Raw genomic sequence first — 21,938 nt, 5'->3', positions numbered from 1 at the left:
ACTCTGTGAAAATAGGAATCCTTTCTGTTATATCTCCAAAACTTGTCACATAGTAACATTGAGTAATTGTTTGTCCAGTCAAAGGAAGGAAGGAGAGAAAAGAGCAAAGAATGGCTTCTATTGGAGAAATTACAAATAAGTTGATAATCTTCAGAGTTTTTGCTATCTTGAGGGGGTTGGTAAGAGAGAGAAGTTACATATGAAGAAGAGTTATTTATCATAGAAATGCAGTTCCGCAGGCACAGTGGATAGAGCTAGTATCAAGTACATAAAGCAGAGCTTCCTAATGTAAATGCCACATGGTATACAGTGTGCCACAGACGGGTTACAGGAGAAGCAGAACATTGGGAATTGGGATGCCTATTTTCAAACCTAGGTCCATCTGATTCTAAAACTCACGTTTCTTTCTAGTAAATCCTGTTGCTTCAATAGTGACACAATTTTGGCAAATCATGATGGCATTAATGTTACTAGGCTTTGATTTTAAATGTTTTTTATGTACCTTCTTAGTGCAGCAGGCAGCGCTTCAGTCTCATGAATGTTTTTTATGAGGAAACGCAAATTGTGCTCAATTGCAATTACAATTTTACAATTATTTTTATGTAATATTCTTCGAGATCATTTTAATAATGTGCTTCCTGTTTGATATTATTAGTCAGTGTAGAATGTATATATAATGAATGCTTAATGCTCTACTTTTGAACTTATTTGTAGAATCGATTTGCTATATAGTTAAGAAGAGAATTATAAGTATTTGTATTGTTCTGGGTCAGTTTTAAAAGATTACTTTGGGGCACCAGGGTGGCTCAGTCGGTTAAGTGTCCAGCTTCGACTCATGATCTCACGGCTCAGGAGTTTGAGCCCCGAATAGGGCTCTGTGCTATTCAGCTCAGAGCCTGATGCCTGCTTCAGATTCTATGTACCTCTGTCATTCTGCCCCTCCCCCACTCATGCTCACGCACTCGCTCTCTCTCAAGAATAAATAAGCATTAAAAAAAATTTTTTTAAAGAATTACTTTATAAGTATTTGTAATTTTCTGTATCAATTTTATACTGTTGTAATGTTCTCCTTCTATAGTTATCTGAAAAACTCAATTCTTTAAATAAATAAAAACAAACAATTCTGAGGCTCATCTTTATCAATTATAATCATTTCAAAACTTGTGTTATGTTTTGAACCTCAAATTGGTTAATTAATATTTTAGTTACAAAAGCATCTAAATAACAGTTTACTTTATGTAAAGATCTGTACTTTTCCCCAAAAACCTTAAGATATTTTTTCCCTTAACATTTAAGGTCAGCAAAGGAGGCAGAAGACAAAATAAAGAAGGCATTAGAAAAAGGAGAAACTCTTCCTACAGAGGCCAGATTTGATTCCAACTGTATTACACCAGGTAAATTCACTGAAAGAAAAATTTTGAGAGATTTAAATGTAAATGTAAATATTTTTTCAGATGTATTTTTTTTTCTGGTCTCTATTTTGTCCTTAAGATTCCATTTGCGGTTTTCCCAGTTGTGTCTTCTCATGAGATATCTTGATCACCTTGATTATAAGTGCTCCTATGAAGACCCACTGTACGGATTTACAGATGTTGATAAGAGCAGCTGTGGATAGGACTCTCCCAGATGCAGACTTCTAAACCTAGAAGGATCTTACAAGATCCGTCCTACTCCCACCATTTGTTTGTATGAAAACTGACTCAGTGAGGTTGAGTCACATCCATGGAACTAGCCTGTTATGTAGGATAAGAAACCCATTCTCCTAGTCCGGAACACTTACTATCATATGTCTTAAAGGCAGTTAAAATTCTGTGACTTTAAGAGTAAATTAATTTATTAGTATTATAACTTTAAATTAGTTTTATATGCAACAACATACTCTGTACTTACTAGAGCTTTGTCTAACATCATTATAATCTTCTACTTTGAAAAAAACTTAAAATCTTATTTTTTTTCATGACTTCTTTACTAACTATGGTAATTTTGTCTTTCACTTAAGTGTTTTTATCATACATTGGTTGATTTAATGACCAGTTTTATCCTGATGTGGTTTAAGACCGTGTTGCCTTTGACTATTGACCCTCTGGACTTTTCCTGAAACATAATCACTGTAAATTCAGTTTCCAGAATAATAATTTTCCAGGTAAACAGTAATAATAATAATAGTTGTTGTTGTTGTTGTTAGTAATCTGATTATAGCTACAGGCCTTAAAAAACATTCAGAAGCCAGCAGAGGAAATAGAAGATTGAGATTCATTAGAGTTGAAACTTTGCCCTTGTGTGAAGATACTGAAGCATAGTTCTCAGGCAGTAGTAATATTTCTTGATTTAGCTACATGAAATTAACTTCATTTTAGGGTGAGCAGTGAAATGAGAAACATTGTAATATTTGCTAGGGAAAGGCATGAGGGCTTTTCCTCTGGAAGATTACCTATCTATTCCTACCCAGCTGGATACTCAGATCCAATTTCATGTTGTTTCTGGGAACTCATTCTTTTTTATGTCTCTCTCAGATTAAATTTTTTATTTTTATTTTTTTCAGATTAAATTTGTTAAAACTTTTTATTTATAGGGACTGAATTCATGGCCAGGTTACATGAACATCTGAAGTATTTTGTAAATATGAAAATTTCTACAGATAAATCGTGGCAAGGAGTTACCATCTACTTCTCAGGCCATGAGGTTATTATCTTTTTTTATTTAAAGATATTTTTAAATTTAATATTCTAACGCACAGCATATTACCACATTTTTTTTTAACACGTATTTAGACTCCCGGAGAAGGAGAACATAAAATCATGGAATTTATCAGATCTGAGAAAGCAAAGCCAGATCATGATCCAAACACCAGACATTGTCTTTATGGTTTAGATGCTGACTTGGTAGGTATAACATTTATTTTTATTACAACCTTATGCCATTTTAGTTAAATATCTAAGAGACTATTATAAGAAGCTTTCTGGCTGTAGAAACAAATATTGGAAACATAATAATGGTTGCTACTTCTGCCATCAGCACAGTTCAAAACAATTAGAAAATGAACTCTTTTGGGGCATCTGGGTGGCTCAGTCAGTTAAGCGTCCAACTCTTGGTTTTGGCTTAGTCATGATCCCACAGTTCAAGAGTTCGAGTCCGCATCAGGCCCTGTGCTGACAGTGCAGACCTGCTTAGGATTCTCTCTCTCTCTCCCCCTCTTTCTGTCTCCCCCCAGCTCTTGCACACGGTCTCTCTCAAAATACATAAATAAAATTTTTTAAAAAAAGAAAACTCTTGCCATAATTTATGATTAGCAGGTCTCTGTAGTTAGTGTTCACACTTGACTGATCCTTGTGCTATGAATACTCTGCCGTGGTCAGGGTAGAGGGGGCTTTTTAATCTCATGCTTGATAAATAAATTTTAATAATACCTGATCTGATAACTCCATGACCCAAATAACTTTACTATGCTTTTTTCATTTAAACTTTTTATTACAGAAATTTTCAAACATAAAGTAGAGAAGTTATAAAATAATGAAACTTCCTATAGGCTTTATCCACCTTAAATAATTTTCAACCTAAAATAAATACTCTAAATATTAAATTACTTTCCTTTTCTTATCCCTAACCATCTATCTCCTTTCTCCTACTTCCCTTGACTCTTGAAGTGTATCCCAGACATTATATCATTTAATCTTTCTCTAAAGAAGGGTTGTTTGAAATAAATAACCATAATGCCATTATCATACATAAAACAAAAATTAATAATCACTGTTTAATATACAAATAACCATTTAGTATTCACATTTTCCTGATTGCTTCAGAAATGTTTCATCTTGTTTTGTATGAATTAGGTTGAAATAAACAATATATGTTGCAGTTGGTTGATATGTCTCACTAGACTATTTGAATGACTTACTTTGGACATTAGAATACTATGTGAGAAGGGCTCCTGGGCGACTCATTTGATTCAGCGTTCCATTCTTGATTTCAACTCCAGTCGTGATCTCAGGGTTGTGAGATTGAGCCCGCATTGGGCTCAGTGCTTGCACAGAGTCTGTCTTAAGATTCTCTCTCTTCCTGTCTGTCCCTACCTTGCTTGTGCACACACTCTCTTTCTCTAAAACAGAAAAGGAAAGGAAAGAATACTATATGAGAAAATTAAATGAAGATGACCTTTTCTAGTTTTTTGTTTGTTTGTTTAATTTTCACATAGTAGAGGTATTCTGGCCTCCAGAAGAGTCTTAACATTCCTCTATCATGGAAAAGCTGCAACCTCCAATTTTTTACCCATTTCCCCCATGGCGGATGGAAAGGTGTGAAAACCTAGAGAAGGTTTTGGGGATTTTTGTGGAGGGTGGGCAGAGTGGCAGTTACGACGGTGATGTGAGTCTAAGGTAAACATTTTTTCTTAGAAAAGTGCATTCATTTTACACCATTCATAACTTATGAGTGGATCAGATTTTGATATTTATATAATGTGCTGATGTTTTTATTAAATAAGCCTCTTTTTTTCTACATAGAAATGTTTTTAATTTAATTGCTTTTATGAACCTGATACTATAAAAAATGAGAGAATAGAAACATTTTTTAATCATTTTTCAACAGATTATGCTTGGATTAACAAGTCATGAGGCACATTTCTCTCTTTTAAGAGAAGAGGTTCGGTTTGGTGGCAAAAAGACACAAAGGTAAATCATACTGAATATATGTTAGAAGAAAGAAGAGCAATTAAATTAAGAATAGTGACCATTTAACAGATACATGATCTGTAAAGATTTTCTCCCATTCGTTTTTATTCTGCTGATAGTGTCATTTGATGCACAAAATTTTTAATTGTGACGATGTCCATTCTTTTGTTGCTTGTTACTTTTAGTGTTATATCCAAGAAATTGCCAAATCTAATGTTGTAAAATGTTTTCCCATTTTAAGAGTTTTGCAGTTTTAACCCTTACATTTAGGGTTTTGATCCATGTTGTTAATTATTATATTTGGTATGAGGTAAGGGTCGACTTCATGCTTTTGCATGTGGATATCCAGTTTTCCCAAAATCATTTGTTGAAAAGACTGTCTTTTTCCCCTTGGGTGGTCTTGGCACCGTGGTTGAAAATCATTTGACCATCTATGCAAGGGTTTTTCCTGGGCTCTGTATTCTATTCAGTTGATCTCTGTGTTTTTCTTTATGCCATTACCATGGTATTTTGATTACTGAAACTTTGTAGTAAGTTTTGAAATCAGGAAGGATGAGACCTCCAACTTTGTTCTCCTTTGTGAGGATTATTTTGGCTGTTTGGAGTCTCATAAGATTAATCATTTTTAGGATGGATTTTTTGTTTGTGTAAAAAATGTCATTGGGATTTTTTGTTTATGTGAAAAACCTGATTGGGATGGCATTGAATCTGTACGTCCATTTGGGTACTATTTACAGTTTCATAGTAAGTCTTCCAGTTCATCAATACAGAATGTTTTACAATCATTGTGTCTTCTTTAATTTCTTTTGACAGTGTTTTGTAGTTTTAGTGTGTAAGTCTTTTACTGTTTTTTTTTTCTTATTTGTTTTCCCTTTTATTAAAAAAATTTTTTTTAATGTAGTCACCATGCTGTACATTATCTCCAGGACATATTTATCGTTTAACTGGAAGTTTTCACCTTTTGCCACCTTCACCCATTTTGCCCAGCCCTCACTCCTCTACCTCTGGGAACCATCTGTCATTCTCTGTGTCTATGATTTCAGTTTTTTGCCTTTGATTTTTTTCTTTTGCCTCTTTGGTCAAGTTTGTTCCTAAGTTTTTTACTCTTTTGGGTGGTATTCTAAATAGAATTGTTTCTTAATTTCTTTTTTGGATTGTTTGTTGCTGGTATGTAGACACAGCTGATTTTTATGTGTTGATCTTGTATCCTACAATTTTGGGGGATTCTATGGGATTTTCTGTATATGGAATCATGACATCTGTAAATAGAGATAGTTTTACTTCTTATTTTTCAGTTTGTATGCCTCTTATTTCTTTGCTTGCCTAATTGCCCTGGCTAGGACTTCCAGTATAATGTTGAATAGCTATAGTGAAAATGGGTATCCTTGATCTTAGGAGGAAAGCTTTCAGTCTTCTAACATGGAATATGATATGAGATGTTTGTTTTTCATAAATTCATTTTTTCATGTTTAGGAAGTTTCCTTCTATTCTTACTTGGATAAGTACTTTTATCTTGGAAGGTATTGAATTTGACAAATGTTTTCTTTGCTAGTTAATTGTATGGTGATTTTCCTTTGTTTATTAATGTAATTTATTACATAGATTTATTTTTTTACATTGAGCCATCCTTGCATTCCTGGGATAGATCCACTTGCTCATGATACATAATCCTTTTAAAATGCTGTTGTCAGTTTAGGGACAACTGGCTAGCTCAATTAAGCGTCACACTTCAGCTTAGGTCATGATCGCCCAGTTTGTGGGTTCAAGCCCCACATCATTCTCTGTGCTGACAGCTCAGAGCCTGGAGCCTGCTTCAGATTCTGTGTCTCCCTGTCTCTCTGCCCCTCCCCTGCTCATACTCTGTCTCTGTCCCTCTCTCCCTCTCAAAAATAAATAAACATGAAAAAAAAATTTAAATGCTATTGTCAGTTTATATTCTTACTTCTGGTTAAGCTTGAAGTATTGACCAATAGCTAGGAATATAGTCCCCTATACCAAGCCAGGGAAAGATAAGAAGAAAGAAATGATGGAGCCTCATCATTGAAGCTTTTGTCTGTACTGCAGTAGGCAGAAAAGTGTATATACTCATTTATATGTATGCTTTCTGCTCGTGGCCAGCCTTAAATGGGCCAGAAACCACTGGTTTCTTAAATCTGTTATCTATTATTTAGGCTTTCTTAATTCTGAGAATCTTTCCAAAAAAAGCATAAGGCAGACCAATTATTTGAACTTTATTATAATTATACTTTTATCTTTTATCTTTATCTTTAGCAACCCTACAGTTTTCATATAAATTACATGCCTGGATTATAAGAATTAATTGTCTTCTAATGATAAGTTTTATTTTCAGCTTCGCTGCATTTTTAAAATTTTATTTTTAATCTTTATTTTTGAGAGAGAGAGAGAGAGAGAGAGAGCAAGTGGGGGAGGAACAGAGAGATAGGGAGACACAGAATCCAAAGCAGGCTCCAGGCTCCTGAGTTGTCAGCACAAAGCCCAACGGGGCTCAAACTCACAAACCACAAGTTCATGATCTGAGCTGAAGTCTGACATCTAACCAACTGAGCCACCCAGGCTCCCCATCCTCGCTGCATTTTTAAAGTTGAACCTTAAAGACACAACTAACTCTGTGTTGATCATCTCATTAATTACAGGGTATGCGCACCAGAAGAAACCACATTTCACCTCCTACACTTATCTTTAATGAGAGAGTATATTGACTATGAGTTTTCAGTATTGAAAGTAAGTATTAATATAGCTGTGGTACAAAGAAAATGTGTAAGTAGAATTTCCATACAAGTTGACTTTTTCTCCATTTTGCTATAGGACAAGATCACATTTAAATATGATATTGAAAGGATAATAGATGATTGGATTTTGATGGGATTTCTTGTTGGCAATGATTTTATCCCCCATCTACCTCATTTACATATTAATCATGATGCACTGCCTCTTCTTTATGGAACATATATTACCATCCTGCCAGAACTTGGTGGTAAGAAAAGTTTAATATTTTTTTTGAGGCTACTTTAATTTAGCACTCACTCAGCTAACCGTAAAAATGTGACTCAGTTTATTAGATTATTGCATGCACAGCTAAAGTAGGAAAAAAATTGGGGGTTTCTTTTGGTCTAAGACACTAAGCTCTGAGGTTATAATGTTCAGTGGTTCACAAGCAAAGAAAATGACAAGAGTTAAGCAGCCTCATTTACCTAACTAACTAATCTCTGCCTTTGATTATTTAAGAAAGCCAGTAGAAGATATAAAATGAGGGAAAGAGGGATGCCTGGGTGGCTCAGTCGGTTAAGCGTCCAACTTCATGAGTTGAACTTAGTATCTATTATAATTATACTTTTCTTTTATCTTTATCTTTAGCTACCCTACAGCTTTCATATAAATTACATGCCTAGATTATAAGAATTAATTATCTTATAATGATAAGTTTTATTTTAAGCTTCGCTGCATTTTTAAAATTTTATCTTTAATCTTTATTTATTTTTGAGAGAGAGAGCAAGTGGGGGAGGAACAGAGAGACAAGGAGACACGGAATCTGAAGCAGCCTTCAGTCTCCAAACTGTCAGCACAGATCCCGACGGGGCTTAAACTAAAGAACCACAAGTTCATGACCCTGAGCTGAAGTCTGACACCTAACCCACTGAGCCACCCAGGCGCCCCATCCTCGCTGCATTTTTAAACTTGAACCTTAAAGACATAACTAACTCTGCGTTGATAATCTGATTAATTACAGGGTATGCTCACCAGAAGAAACCACATTTCACCTCCTACACTTGTTGGAAATGTAGGAGGATTATTATGTGGACCTGGAATTTATTTTGCTTCAGTTCTTACATATTTTATATTACTGTCACATGAGTGTCATAGAAACTAGCACCAGTTATATTGCCCAACACTTGAGTGTTTTTCTTGATTAGTAGAATGTCAACATTCAACATTTTGTAAAAAGAATTTTGTGGAATTGTTTTGAAAAAATAATGTTAACTTTTAGTACAAATTTAGTTTTTGTTCCTTTTAGGTTATATTAATGAAAATGGCCATCTCAACTTACCTCGATTTGAGAAATACCTTGTGAAACTATCAGATGTAAGTAACTAGGTATTATTTTCCTGTCCCAGGGTAGCTATAAATGGTCACAAACCAATTACATAATACTTAAGGAAAAAGTTTTGGTACTTCTACTCCAATTGATCATTCTGTATAATTTCACCTATTATTTTTATTTTTAATGCTTTTTGATTTTAACTTTCATAATAGTAGATGAGGTTCCCATGTGCATAAAAAAGTAACATTCTTTGATATCCTATACCCCATAAGTAGCAACTATTAAAAGTTTCATTTGTATTCTTTCAGACATACTTCAGTTATTTTTAAACGAATTTAAATATTTTTGTATAGTTTGATCGGGAACACTTCAGTGAAGTTTTTGTGGACCTAAAGTGGTTTGAAAGCAAAGTTGGTAACAAGTACCTCAATGAAGCAGCGGGTGTCGCAGCAGAAGAAGCCAAGAACTACAAGGAAAAGAAAAAATCAAAGGTGTCTGTTTTTTTAGGTGTCCTTTCATTTTTTTAGCTGTTAAGGTAAAACTGATATTCCATGCTTCTCACTTTTCTTCTTATGATTTTTGTAGTTGCCTCATTTCATTTTCATTTTTTATTTTCTTCCATGGAACATTAAAAAAAAACTGGTTTCTTCTCTATTAGATCCTATCATTTAAATCTGATCTTTAAAAATCAACTTCTTTTTTTTAATGTTTATTTTATTTTTGAGAGAGAGAGGTAGAAAGAGACAGAGCTGAGCAGGGGCAGGGCAGAGAGAGAGGGAGACACAGAATCTGAAGCAGGCTCCAGGCTCTGAGCTGTCAGCACAGAGCCCGACGTGGGGCTCAAACTCACAAGCCGTGAGATCATGACCAGAGCCAAAGTTGGACTCTTAACCGACTAAGCCACTCAGGTACCCCTAAAAATCAACTTCTTTTTAACCCTTGAAGAATATTCTGTTCTCTTTGCTCATCCATTCTACTAATAAGTGTAGCAAAACTTCTAAATATAAGTGCCCAGAAAATCAGTTATCTTTTGTAAAATGTGGGTATTTATATAACATTTAATATTGATATGTTAACTAGATCAGTGATTTTTCTATAGAAATAATTTATATATAAAATATACCAATAGGCTAGGTTAAGAGTAATATAGCACAATATCTAATAAATGTTAGGTGCTCAGTAAATGAATAATAGAATCATTCACAATATGCTAATACCGTACAAAGCATTAATAATAAACTCTAAAAAATGTCTTATATGTATTAGCTTGGAAAATAAACTTCTTCTGAAGTTTTCTGTACTTCTGAAGGTTTGGGGTTCTGATAAAATTGAGGAGTTTGCTGTACTCTCCTTGCTATACTGGTTCCATTTAGGCTTAAGCCTAGTAACTCTTGCTCCACGAAGAGCAGTTACCCTGATTTTCTCTAGTGTAGTCCTAATTGGTTAGCTTTCCTTATTGGAACTTAGGAGCAGTCAGTTTGCATTCTACTGTGTTATTTCTCTTAAGAAAACAGGCTCAGCAACTTCTTGGGAACGTGTACTCAAAAAATTATACATCAGTAATCCCTGGCTGTACCCATCTCAGCTCCTTCCTTAAGCTTCCCAAGTCTTCAGGCATATGTAGTTAATGTTAGAGACACTGGCAAAATGAGAAGAACTAGAAGAAGAGCCCAAGCACTAGCAGAGGCCCTAGTTTGGATGAACAAAAGGAAATGGAGATAAGGGAATAAGAAGAACTAATGAGAGTCACTGGCAGTAGATAGGCAATCAGAAAATAAAAGAAAAGTTAAGATCACTGGGAGGAAAAACAGATGGGCAGGATGTGAAGAATGTGATGAGATGAGAGAACTATAGAAAAGCAAATGAGTCACATGAGAAAAAAATTTGGAAGTGGAGAATATAACAGTTATAAAAATGACAGAATCCAGGGGCGTCTGGGTGGCTCAGTTAGTTAAGCCTCAGACTTCGGCTCAGGTCATGATCTCACGGTTTGTGAGTTCCAGCCCCACATCAGGCTCTGTGCTGACAGCTCGGAGCCTGGAGCCTGCTTTGGATTCTGTGTCTCCCTCTCTGCTCCACCCCCGCTTGTGTTCTGTCTCTCAAAAAAAAAATAATAAACATTAAAAAAATTAAAACAAAGAAAAAGAATGATGGAATCCAGGGACATGGAAAATATGTACTATCTATAATTGTGGGAATCAACTATAAATGAATAGATTATGTTAACACAATAGATGAGAATTACCCATTACATATTTTTGAGAAATTCAACATAATAAAGACTTAGTGAACAAGTGATACAAAACCAAAAACATTTACACAGTATTTGAGGATTATTTTTATTTATTTACTTTTTATTTTGAGAGAGATCATGGCAGATATGCACTGGCAGGGGAGGAGCAGAGGGAGAGAGAGAATCTTAAGCAGGCTTCACACCCAGCACAGAGCCCAAAGCAGGGCTCGATCTCAAAATAGTGAGATCATGACCTGAGCCAAAATCTGAAGTTGAATACTTAGCCAACTGAGCCACCCAGGCATCCTGAGGATTATTTTTTTTTTTTTTTTTTTTTTTTTTTTTTTAAATTTTTTTTTTCAACGTTTTATTTTTGGGACAGAGAGAGACAGAGCATGAACAGGGGAGGGGGAGAGAGAGAGGGAGACACAGAATCGGAAACAGGCTCCAGGCTCTGAGCCATCAGCCCAGAGCCAGACGCGGGGCTCGAACTCCCGGACCGCGAGATCGTGACCTGGCTGAAGTCGGACACCTAACCGACTGCGCCACCCAGGCGCCCCCTGAGGATTATTTTTTAAATAAACTTTTACAGTGTATCACTAAAGGGTCATTCAGTTCTTTTAAATATTTTTTAAATCTTCCTGTTAAATGTCTTATTTTGAAATATATCTTGGTATATTGATTTATATGTATAATTAATTATAAGTATGATATATTATTATAATTAATTATTATATATGTTTATAATTATAATTATGTTAATAATAATTATATTGATTTATAATTTTTTTAGGGCCAGGAAAGCTCCTCCATATATTGGGCTGCTTTATTTTTTAGTTTTTTCGCTTAACAGATTTTTATTTAATTATTTTTTTAATATGAAATTTATTGTCACTTGGTTTCCAACGTTTATTTATTTTTGGGACAGAGAGAGACAGAGCATGAATGGGGGAGGGGCAGAGAGAGAGGGAGACACAGAATCGGAAACAGGCTCCAGGCTCTGAGCCATCAGCCCAGAGCCCGACGCGGGGCTCGAACTCACGGACCGCGAGATCGTGACCTGGCTGAAGTCGGAGGCTTAGCCGACTGCGCCACCCAGGCGCCCCTGTCACTTGGTTTCCATACAACACGCAGTGCTCATCCCAACAGGTGCCCTCCTCAATACCCCTCACCCACCCTCCCCTCCCTCCCTCCCCCTATCAACCCTCAGTTTATTGTCAGTTTTTAACAGTCTCTTATGGTTTGGCTCCCTCCCTCCCTTTTTTTTTTCCTTCCCTTCCCCCATAGTCTTCTGTTAAATTTCTCAGGATCCGCATAAGAGTGAAAACATATGGTATCTGTCTTTCTCTGTATGACTTACTTCACTTAGCATAACACTCTCCACTTCCATCCATGTTGCTACAAAAGGCCATATTTCATTCTTTCTCATTGCCAAGTAATATTCCATTGTGTATATAAACTACAATTTCTTTATCCATTCATCAGTTGATGGACATTAGGCTCTTTCCATAATTTGGTTATTGTTGAGAGTGCTGCTATAAACATTGGGGTACAAGTGCCCCTATGCATCAGCACTCCTGTATCCCTTGGGTAAATTCCTAGCAGTGCTGTTGCTGGGTCATAGGGCAGATCTATTTTTAATTTTTTGAGGAACCTCCACACTGTTTTCCAGAGTGGCTGCACCACTTTGCATTCCCACCAACAGTGCAAGAGGGTTCCCGTTTCTCCACATCCTCTCCAGCATCTGTAGTCTCCTGACTTGTTCATTTTAGCCACTCTGACTGGCGTGAGGTGGTGTCTGAGTGTGGTTTTGATTTGTATTTCCCTGATGAGGAGCGATGTTGAGCATCTTTTCATGTGCCTGTTGGCCATCTGAATGTCTTCTTTAGAGAAGTGTCTATTCATGTTTTCTGCCCATTTCTTCACTGGATTATTTGTTTTTCGGTGTGGAATTTGGTGAGTTCTTTATAGATTTTGGATACTAGCCCTTTGTCCAACATGTCATTTGCAAATATCTTTTCCCATTCCGCCAGTTGCCTTTTAGTTATGTTGATTGTTTCTTTTGCAATGCACAAGCTTTTTATCTTCATGAGGTCGCAATAGTTCATTTTTGCTTTTAATTCCCTTGCCTTCGGAGATGTGTCAAGTAAGAAATTGCTGCGGCTGAGGTCAGAGAGGTTTTTTCCTGCTTTCTCCTCTAGGGTTTTGATGGTTTCCTGTCTCACATTCAGGTCCTTTATCCATTCTGAGTTTATTTTTGTGAATGGTGTAAGAAAGTGGTCTAGTTCCATCCTTCTGCATGTTGCTGTCCAGCTCTCCCGGCACCATTTGTTAAAGAGACTGTCTTTTTTCCATTGGATATTCGTTCCTGCTTTGTCAAAGATTAGTTGGCCATACTTTTGTGGGTCCAATTCTGGAGTCTCTATTCTATTCCATTGGTCTATGTGTCTGTTTTTGTGCCAATACCATGCTGTCTTGATGATGACAGCTTTGTAGTAGAGGCTACAGTCTGGGATTGTGATGCCTCCCGCTTTGGTGGTCTTCTTCAGTATTACTTTGGCTGTTTGGGGTCTTTTGTGGTTCCATACAAATTTTAGGATTGCTTGTTCTAGCTTCAAGAAGAATGCAGGTGCAATTTTGATTGGGATTGCATTCAGTGTGTAGATTGCTTTGGGTGGTATTGACATTTTAACAATATTTATTCTTCCAATCCATGAGCATGGAATGTAATTATTATATATATGTTTATAAATTATAATTATATTAATAATTATTATACTGATTTATAATTTTTGTAGGGCCAGGAAGGCTCCTCCATATGTTGGGCTGCTTTAGACAAAAATGGAGAAGAAGTGGTAACTTCTAAAGGTGAGCACAAACTCTGTATTCAGTATATGTTTTTTTTTTTTTGACAGAATAGTTACTATATCTTTCCTTAGCTAGTATTAATTCATTAATATTGGATAAAACAGATTTCTGTATAGCATATAAGCATCTGCTTTGATATGTATTTATCAAAGCATTAGATGGAAAAACAGAATATTCATAATTGTCAGCCACTCTCTTTCTGTCCTTTTTTCCAGATAATTTAGAAGATGAGACTGAAGATGATGACCTATTTGAAACTGAGTTTAGACAATATAAAAGAACATATTACATGACGAAGATGGGAGTTGATGTAGTATCTGAGTACGTTTTTGCCAATGTTTTTACTTTAAAATGGAAAAAAATCATATTTTGCATTTCTTCAGAAAACAGCATAATTTTGATAGTTAAGGTAGTGGGAGAGGAGAATTCTTTGGCTATATAAATTACTGTAGTGTCAATCTTTCAACTACTATGGTTTTGCAGGTGATATTAACTGATGTGTTATATTCCTGTGATAAAAATTGTCAAGTAGAAAATGGTAGTTTTGTTTTTGCTTTCCATATTCCACTTGCACATCACACTTACTTCAAAGGCTATCTGGCTTGGCCCCAGGTTAATTACCTAGTCCAAAAGTTCCTTAAGAACTTGACCTCTATAATGGTGGCTTTCGCACTTTTAAACTGTAGCTCACAGTATGAACTACACATTTGTATTTTATTTAACAAAATTTTATAAAGTGCTTACCAAGTGCCAGGAGCTATTCTAAGCATTTTAAAATATGGACTTATTTAATTCTCACAATTGTGTAAGATAAGTAAAATATTACTATTTTACAACAGAAATTAAGGAATTGAGAGGCTTTTTTTTGTTTTAAAGTGGATTCATTTGTTTTTTAGAGAGTTCATTTTTAAGTAATCTCTGCATCCAATATGGGGCTTGAACTTACAACCCCAAGATCAACAGTCGCATGCTCTATTGACTGAGCTAGCCAGACACCCTAAGGAATCGAGAGGCTTAAAATGACTTGTCCAAGGTGACATAGTCAGTGAGTGGCAGAGCCAGGATTTGAACACAGGCTGTCTGGCTCCAGATTTAAATCTCTCTCTCCCTTTTTTTTTTTTTGTTGTTTTTTTTTTTGTTTGTTTATTTTTTAGTAATCTCTATACCCAGCATGAAGCTCACACTCATAACCCCGAGATCAAGAGTCACATGTTCTTCCAACTGAGTAGCCAGGCACCCCCAGAGTTTATATTCTTAACCACTAGAGGAGGCTGCTTCTCTATGAGTGAAATAAGAGCTTCATGAAATGCCATGTACCTTTTTTTATACTTACGTGTTATACTTAGATATTTTCTATACTATTATTTTTTTAATATAATAAAGTACTAAGTATTAGATTTTTTCTAGAGTCTGCCCAGAGATAGACCCAAGCCTTCAGATGTTGCTTTATGTACTCTCAGACTGTCTTCTAGGCTAGACATAGTCTTTCTCATCTATATTCATACTGACCTCCAGTAACTAGAGGTATAGGAATTCTAGTACAAGTCACCGGATCATTTGAAGCTTTGTCAACTACTATTATCATGTAAGACTTTTGAGACCTGAGAAATAAAATATTTAAAATAGTTATGCTTCTAACCCTTTATTTAGTCCTTATCTTTCCTTGATTATAGTTATATAGTGCTATAATACCTGCTGTTGGCACTAAATGCTTAATTTGATAGCTAATAAATCTGTTTTATTTTCCTTTTCTTTTATATATTAAACTATAGACTTATTAAAATGTGATACCGTTTATTTGCTTAGCAAATAAGCAAATCTTTTAAAATCGTTATATTTGATGTTGGTCCAGGAGTGATGGTAGTGTTCTTCCTTAATTACTGATGGGGATATAAACTGGTAAAATTATTTGGAAAGTACATGTCCAAAAAGTTAAACTATTTATCCCTTTGACTCAATAATTCTAATTATTAATCTGTTTAAAAATACAAACTTAAACACAGAAGATCCTTATATACACAAGGATGTTTATTACACAGTTTTTTATAATAGTACAGAATTAGAAATGATCTACATGTCATCATAATCATGTCCATCTCCTCTTTGTGACAGTCACCATCTTGCCATAACACTGTCTCCAGAATCTGTATAACTGCTAAACTGGTACTTATAAAAAGTTCATAATAATTTAAAAAAGATACTTATAGTATGTTATTAAATACGAATTTCAAAAGCAGGACACAAAATCATATATACAGTATACTCTCATTACAATAAAAAAAAAAAAAAAAAACCTAGGCACGGAAAAAAGACTGAAAAGAAATATACCAAAATGTAATAGTAATTGCTGTTAGGTGATAAAAATGCTTTTCTTCATTAATAATGAAAAAGTTTTCATTTTCAAAAGGTGCTTTCCAGAAATATTTATATCTGGAATTTCTAATTGTGTCTGTACCTAAATTTTGATAACAGACACTAATAAGGTTTATGGCTATTTTTTGGTTTTAGCCCAAGGTGTGTGTGTGTGTCTGTCTGTCTGTCTGTGTCTGTGTGTAGAAATGTTTTCTTAAATGTCTTAAATTATGGTTGAGAAAGAAATGATTAGAGGGAGTTTTGTTCAGTGGGGATAGCACTTTTCAATGTATCTTCTAGCTGCTATAACCAAATTCTACAGTCTTCCTGATTTCCTCCTGTGATTTTCTCAGGCATCCTCGCTGATAGTTTCCCATCCCTGTATCCCATTATACCTGACTATTTAGGAGTGGTAGTGACACTTCTTAGAAGGCTTCCTTGGCCATATCCTCAAACTTTAAATCACACATATAGTACACTGACTGAATAAATATGCACAGTATGTTTAAGTCTTCTAATAATCGCTTTAGGAAAACTATATGGCAAAACTTTAATCTGACAGAATGGAATTTGTTTTAAATAATATTTTGGAATTTTTCTGATTACAGTTTTTAACTTATTCAGTGATTATATAAAACATATGTGAGGCAGGGTGTATCAGCAGATATTGTGCTCTAAAGATAAATGACCTGTCTTCAAAAATTAATGTTATAATTAAAATATGCTTTTCTGTTTTTAGTGACTTCCTGGCTGATCAAGCTGCATGTTATGTTCAGGCAATACAGTGGATTTTGCACTATTACTATCATGGAGTTCAGTCCTGGAGCTGGTGAGGGAATAAAAGAAAAATAAAGTTTTGATTTTTTTTTTTTAATAATGATTCATTACTATAATCTCATTTGGGATTCTCTTTTCTCTTTATTCCTATTTATGGTGGCATTTTTAAAAAGGCACATATGGCCAAGTTTAAATGAAATACCAGTAATCTTTTCTTATATGAAAATAGTTTTTAAAGACTTTTGTGTAACAAAGATGCTTCCAGCCCTAGCAAATGGCCAATAATGAAAGCTCTTTAAATCTAAGGATTTAAAATTTTCTATCATGAGGAATCAGCTGTGACAAAGTCTTGATAATTATTGGGTCTGAGTGATGGTTATATAGGGTTGTTCATTATATTCTTCGCTACATTATTGTATACTTGAAAAAATTGTTCTAGTGAGTAATTATTAAAGAATGGGTTATTTCAATGTTAGACTGGGAAGGGTAAAAAAGAAATGAGAAAGGAATTATTTGCTTTTCCTGGAAATAGTAATAATAATCATGCTTCCTCTTCCAGCAAGTTCCATCTACATTTCCAAACCATCCACCAAAATAGAAAAATAACAAACCCAGGGAAAAGTAGAGACTTTTAGGAGATGAGATAGTTTATGTTGTTTTGATAGCACCTTTGCTAGGCTTTGTTTTAAAGCACCACACAGCAGCACTTCCAAAACTCAAACAGGAAGAAATAGAAAACTTGAACAGACCCATAACCAGCAAAGAAATTGAATCAGTTATCAAAAATCTCCCAACAAATAAGAGTCCAGGACCAGATGGCTTCCCAGGGGAATTCTACCAGACATTTAAAGCAGAGATAATACCTATCCTTCTCAAGCTGTTCCAAAAAATAGAAAGGGAAGGAAAACTTCCAGACTCATTCTATGAAGCCAGTATAACTTTGATTCCTAAACCAGACAGAGACCCATTAAAAAAAGAGAACTACAGGCCAATATCCCTGATGAATATGGATGCAAAAATTCTCAACAAGATACTAGCAAATCGAATTCAACAGCATATAAAAAGAATTCTTCACCATGATCAAGTGGGATTCATTCCTGGGCTGCAGGGCTGGTTCAACATTCACAAATCAATCAGCATGATACATCACATTAATAAAAGAAAAGATAAGAACCGTATGATCCTGTCATTTGATGCAGAAAAAGCATTTGACAAAATTCAGCATCCTTTCTTCATAAAAAGCCTCGAGAAAGCCGGGATAGAAGGAACATACTTAAATATCATAAAAGACATTTATGAAAAGCCCACAGCTAATATCATCCTCAATGGGGAAAAACTGAGAGCTTTCCCCCTGAGATCAGGAACAAGACAGGGATGTCCACTCTCACCACTTGTGTTTAACATAGTGTTGGAAGTACTAGCATCAGCAATCAGACAACAAAAGGAAATCAAAGGCATCAAAATTGACAAAGATGAAGTCAAGTTTTCACTTTTTGCAGATGACATGATATTATACATGGAAAACCCAATAGACTCCACCAAAATTCTGCTAGAACTGATACATGAATTCAGCATAGTCGCAGGATACAAAATCAATGTACAGAAATCAGTTGCATTCTTATACACTAACAATGAAGCAACAGAAAGACAAATAAAGAAACTGATCCCATTCACAATTGCACCAAGAAGCATAAAATACCTAGGAATAAACCTGACCAAGGTGTAAAAGATCTGTATGCTGAAAACTATAGAAAGCCTATGAAGGAAATTGAAGAAGATATAAAGAAATGGAAAAACATTCTGTGCTCATGGATTGGAAGAATAAATATTGTTAAAATGTCAATACCACCCAAAGCAATCTACACACTGAATGCAATCCCAATCAAAATTGCACCTGCATTCTTCTTGAAGCTAGAACAAGCAATCCTAAAATTTGTATGGAACCACAAAAGACCCCAAACAGCCAAAGTAATACTGAAGAAGACCACCAAAGCGGGAGGCATCACAATCCCAGACTGTAGCCTCTACTACAAAGCTGTCATCATCAAGACAGCATGGTATTGGCACAAAAACAGACACATAGACCAATGGAATAGAATAGAGACTCCAGAATTGGACCCACAAAAGTATGGCCAACTAATCTTTGACAAAGCAGGAACGAATATCCAATGGAAAAAAGACAGTCTCTTTAACAAATGGTGCCGGGAGAGCTGGACAGCAACATGCAGAAGGATGGAACTAGACCACTTTCTTACACCATTCACAAAAATAAACTCAGAATGGATAAAGGACCTGAATGTGAGACAGGAAACCATCAAAACCCTAGAGGAGAAAGCAGGAAAAAACCTCTCTGACCTCAGCCGCAGCAATTTCTTACTTGACACATCTCCGAAGGCAAGGGAATTAAAAGCAAAAATGAACTATTGCGACCTCATGAAGATAAAAAGCTTGTGCATTGCAAAAGAAACAATCAACATAACTAAAAGGCAACTGGCGGAATGGGAAAAGATATTTGCAAATGACATGTTGGACAAAGGGCTAGTATCCAAAATCTATAAAGAACTCACCAAATTCCACACCGAAAAACAAATAATCCAGTGAAGAAATGGGCAGAAAACATGAATAGACACTTCTCTAAAGAAGACATTCAGATGGCCAACAGGCACATGAAAAGATGCTCAACATCGCTCCTCATCAGGGAAATACAAATCAAAACCACACTCAGACACCACCTCACGCCAGTCAGAGTGGCTAAAATGAACAAGTCAGGAGACTACAGATGCTGGAGAGGATGTGGAGAAACGGGAACCCTCTTGCACTGTTGGTGGGAATGCAAAGTGGTGCAGCCACTCTGGAAAACAGTGTGGAGGTTCCTCAAAAAATTAAAAATAGATCTGCCCTATGACCCAGCAACAGCACTGCTAGGAATTTACCCAAGGGATACAGGAGTGCTGATGCATAGGGGCACTTGTACCCCAATGTTTATAGCAGCACTCTCAACAATAACCAAATTATGGAAAGAGCCTAATGTCCATCAACTGATGAATGGATAAAGAAATTGTAGTTTATATACACAATGGAATATTACTTGGCAATGAGAAAGAATGAAATATGGCCTTTTGTAGCAACATGGATGGAAGTGGAGAGTGTTATGCTAAGTGAAGTAAGTCATACAGAGAAAGACAGATACCATATGTTTTCACTCTTATGCGGATCCTGAGAAATTTAACAGAAGACTATGGGGGAAGGGAAGAAAAAAAAAAGGGAGGGAGGGAGCCAAACCATAAGAGACTGTTAAAAACTGACAATAAACTGAGGGTTGATAGGGGGAGGGAGGGAGGGGAGGGTGGGTGAGGGGTATTGAGGAGGGCACCTGTTGGGATGAGCACTGGGTGTTGTTTGGAAACCAATTTGACAATAAATTTCATATTAAAAAAAAAAGCACCACACAACAAAACAAACCAATGCAAATTATGTGTATTAGTTGCGATTTCACTTAATAACCTTTTAAAAAAATCTTTGCAGTAACTAACTTAATTCTGAGGACGTCTCTGAAGAGCATCCTAATGATGAAAATCCTTGATTTTCAATTTTTTAATAGGGTGCTTATAAGCTGTTCCTATTATTTATCAGACATTAAGGCCAGGTGCTTGAAAAGCATATTCTCATATAATCCTCACCACTATATAAAGTATTGTCTGACTTTTACAGATGACGTTCAGTTATCTTTATTACTTTAGAAAGGAGTTTTTTTTTTAATGTTTTATTTTATTTTTGAGAGAGAGAGGTAACAGAAGCAGGGGAGGGGCAGAGAGAGAGGGAGACGCAGAATTTGAAGCAGGCTCCAGTCTCTGAGCTGTCAACAAAGCCTGACATGGGGCTCGAACTCACACACCACGATATCATGACCTGAGCCAAAGTCGGACACTTAACCAACTGAGCCACCCAGGTGCCCCTAGAAAATAATATCTTTAAAGTCATATACCCAAAAATCAAGTCTAAGCCTGATTCCAAAGTTTATACATTTTCCATTCTGCATACCATTCTGCCTCCTGAATTTTCTCATCATTTTGAAATGTCATAATTATGGAATATAAAAATATTTCTTTATTTTTGTAGTATACTTAGTAAAATATTAAGATTATAATTTTTGAGGGGCGCCTGGGTGGCGCAGTCAGTTGAGCGTCCGACTTCAGCCAGGTCACGATCTCGCAGTCCGTGAGTTCGAGCCCCGCGTCAGGCTCTGGGCTGATGGCTCGGAGCCTGGAGCCTGTTTCCGATTCTGTGTCTCCCTCTCTCTCTGCCCCTCCCCTGTTCATGCTCTGTCTCTCTCTGTCCCAAAAATAAATAAAAAACGTTGAAAAAAAGTTTTAAAAGAAAATTATAATTTTTGAAAAATTGTGTTCAAGGCTTTGTAAAAATATCTATACCTGTAGTTAGAAATAGTGTGTATGATTGTTAAATGGTGTAATCCTATCGCAAACACGATAATATATATACCAGTTCAAAGATAAACATTCTTAGGACTGACTAGTAACAGCCACATGAGCTCAGACTCTCTTCTCTCTACCCTGTTGAGAGAGGCTCCAACTCATGTGTGCTATAACTGAAATGTCTTCTGGCTACCTCATTACTTCAGTCCAAGAATGATTCACACTCAATATTCACACTCAATATAAAAGAACCATTATATATATTTATATTTATATATTAATGTATATATATACACACAGACATATATGTATATATATATACATGTTTGTCTATGTGTGTGTACTTATGTATGTATATATATTTAGTATATGTATTTATATATGTTTAAATATATAGTATATATTTTTATGTATATGTATTTATACTTATTTACATGTATATACATATATGTATATATATTTATTTATTGCATATATATATGTATATAGATGTATCCTTCAATTACATGATACATCCCCATTTTGAAATTGTAAAATTATACTTTGAA

General features: G+C 35.4%; 1 protein-coding gene across 8 annotated transcripts in view; it reads left to right on the top strand.

Moving 5' to 3' along the window:
* Window positions 1–21,938, top strand: part of XRN1 (5'-3' exoribonuclease 1) — a 120,914-nt gene that overhangs the window by 13,070 nt on the left and 85,906 nt on the right. For 7 of the 8 annotated variants that reach the window (XR_007155582.1, XR_007155583.1, XR_007155584.1 and 4 more), the window contains exons 3-13: window positions 1,297–1,394; window positions 2,573–2,682; window positions 2,772–2,882; window positions 4,585–4,667; window positions 7,322–7,409; window positions 7,494–7,662; window positions 8,701–8,768; window positions 9,081–9,218; window positions 13,759–13,828; window positions 14,044–14,149; window positions 16,920–17,009. Coding sequence is in view for 5 of the 8 variants with exons in the window: in XM_047874718.1 (XP_047730674.1) it covers window positions 1,297–1,394; window positions 2,573–2,682; window positions 2,772–2,882; window positions 4,585–4,667; window positions 7,322–7,409; window positions 7,494–7,662; window positions 8,701–8,768; window positions 9,081–9,218; window positions 13,759–13,828; window positions 14,044–14,149; window positions 16,920–17,009 (1,131 nt within the window). In the remaining 3 variants the exon portion in view is untranslated. Of the gene's footprint in view, window positions 1–1,296; window positions 1,395–2,572; window positions 2,683–2,771; window positions 2,883–4,584; window positions 4,668–7,321; window positions 7,410–7,493; window positions 7,663–8,700; window positions 8,769–9,080; window positions 9,219–13,758; window positions 13,829–14,043; window positions 14,150–16,919; window positions 17,010–21,938 lie in introns of those variants that run through there. The other variant, XM_047874719.1, reaches the window with a different exon arrangement.

This window comes from Prionailurus viverrinus, chromosome C2, assembly GCF_022837055.1.
Source record: "Prionailurus viverrinus isolate Anna chromosome C2, UM_Priviv_1.0, whole genome shotgun sequence".
NCBI classification, from domain to species: domain Eukaryota; kingdom Metazoa; phylum Chordata; class Mammalia; order Carnivora; family Felidae; genus Prionailurus; species Prionailurus viverrinus.
This window is presented reverse-complemented; position numbering and strand designations above follow the sequence as displayed.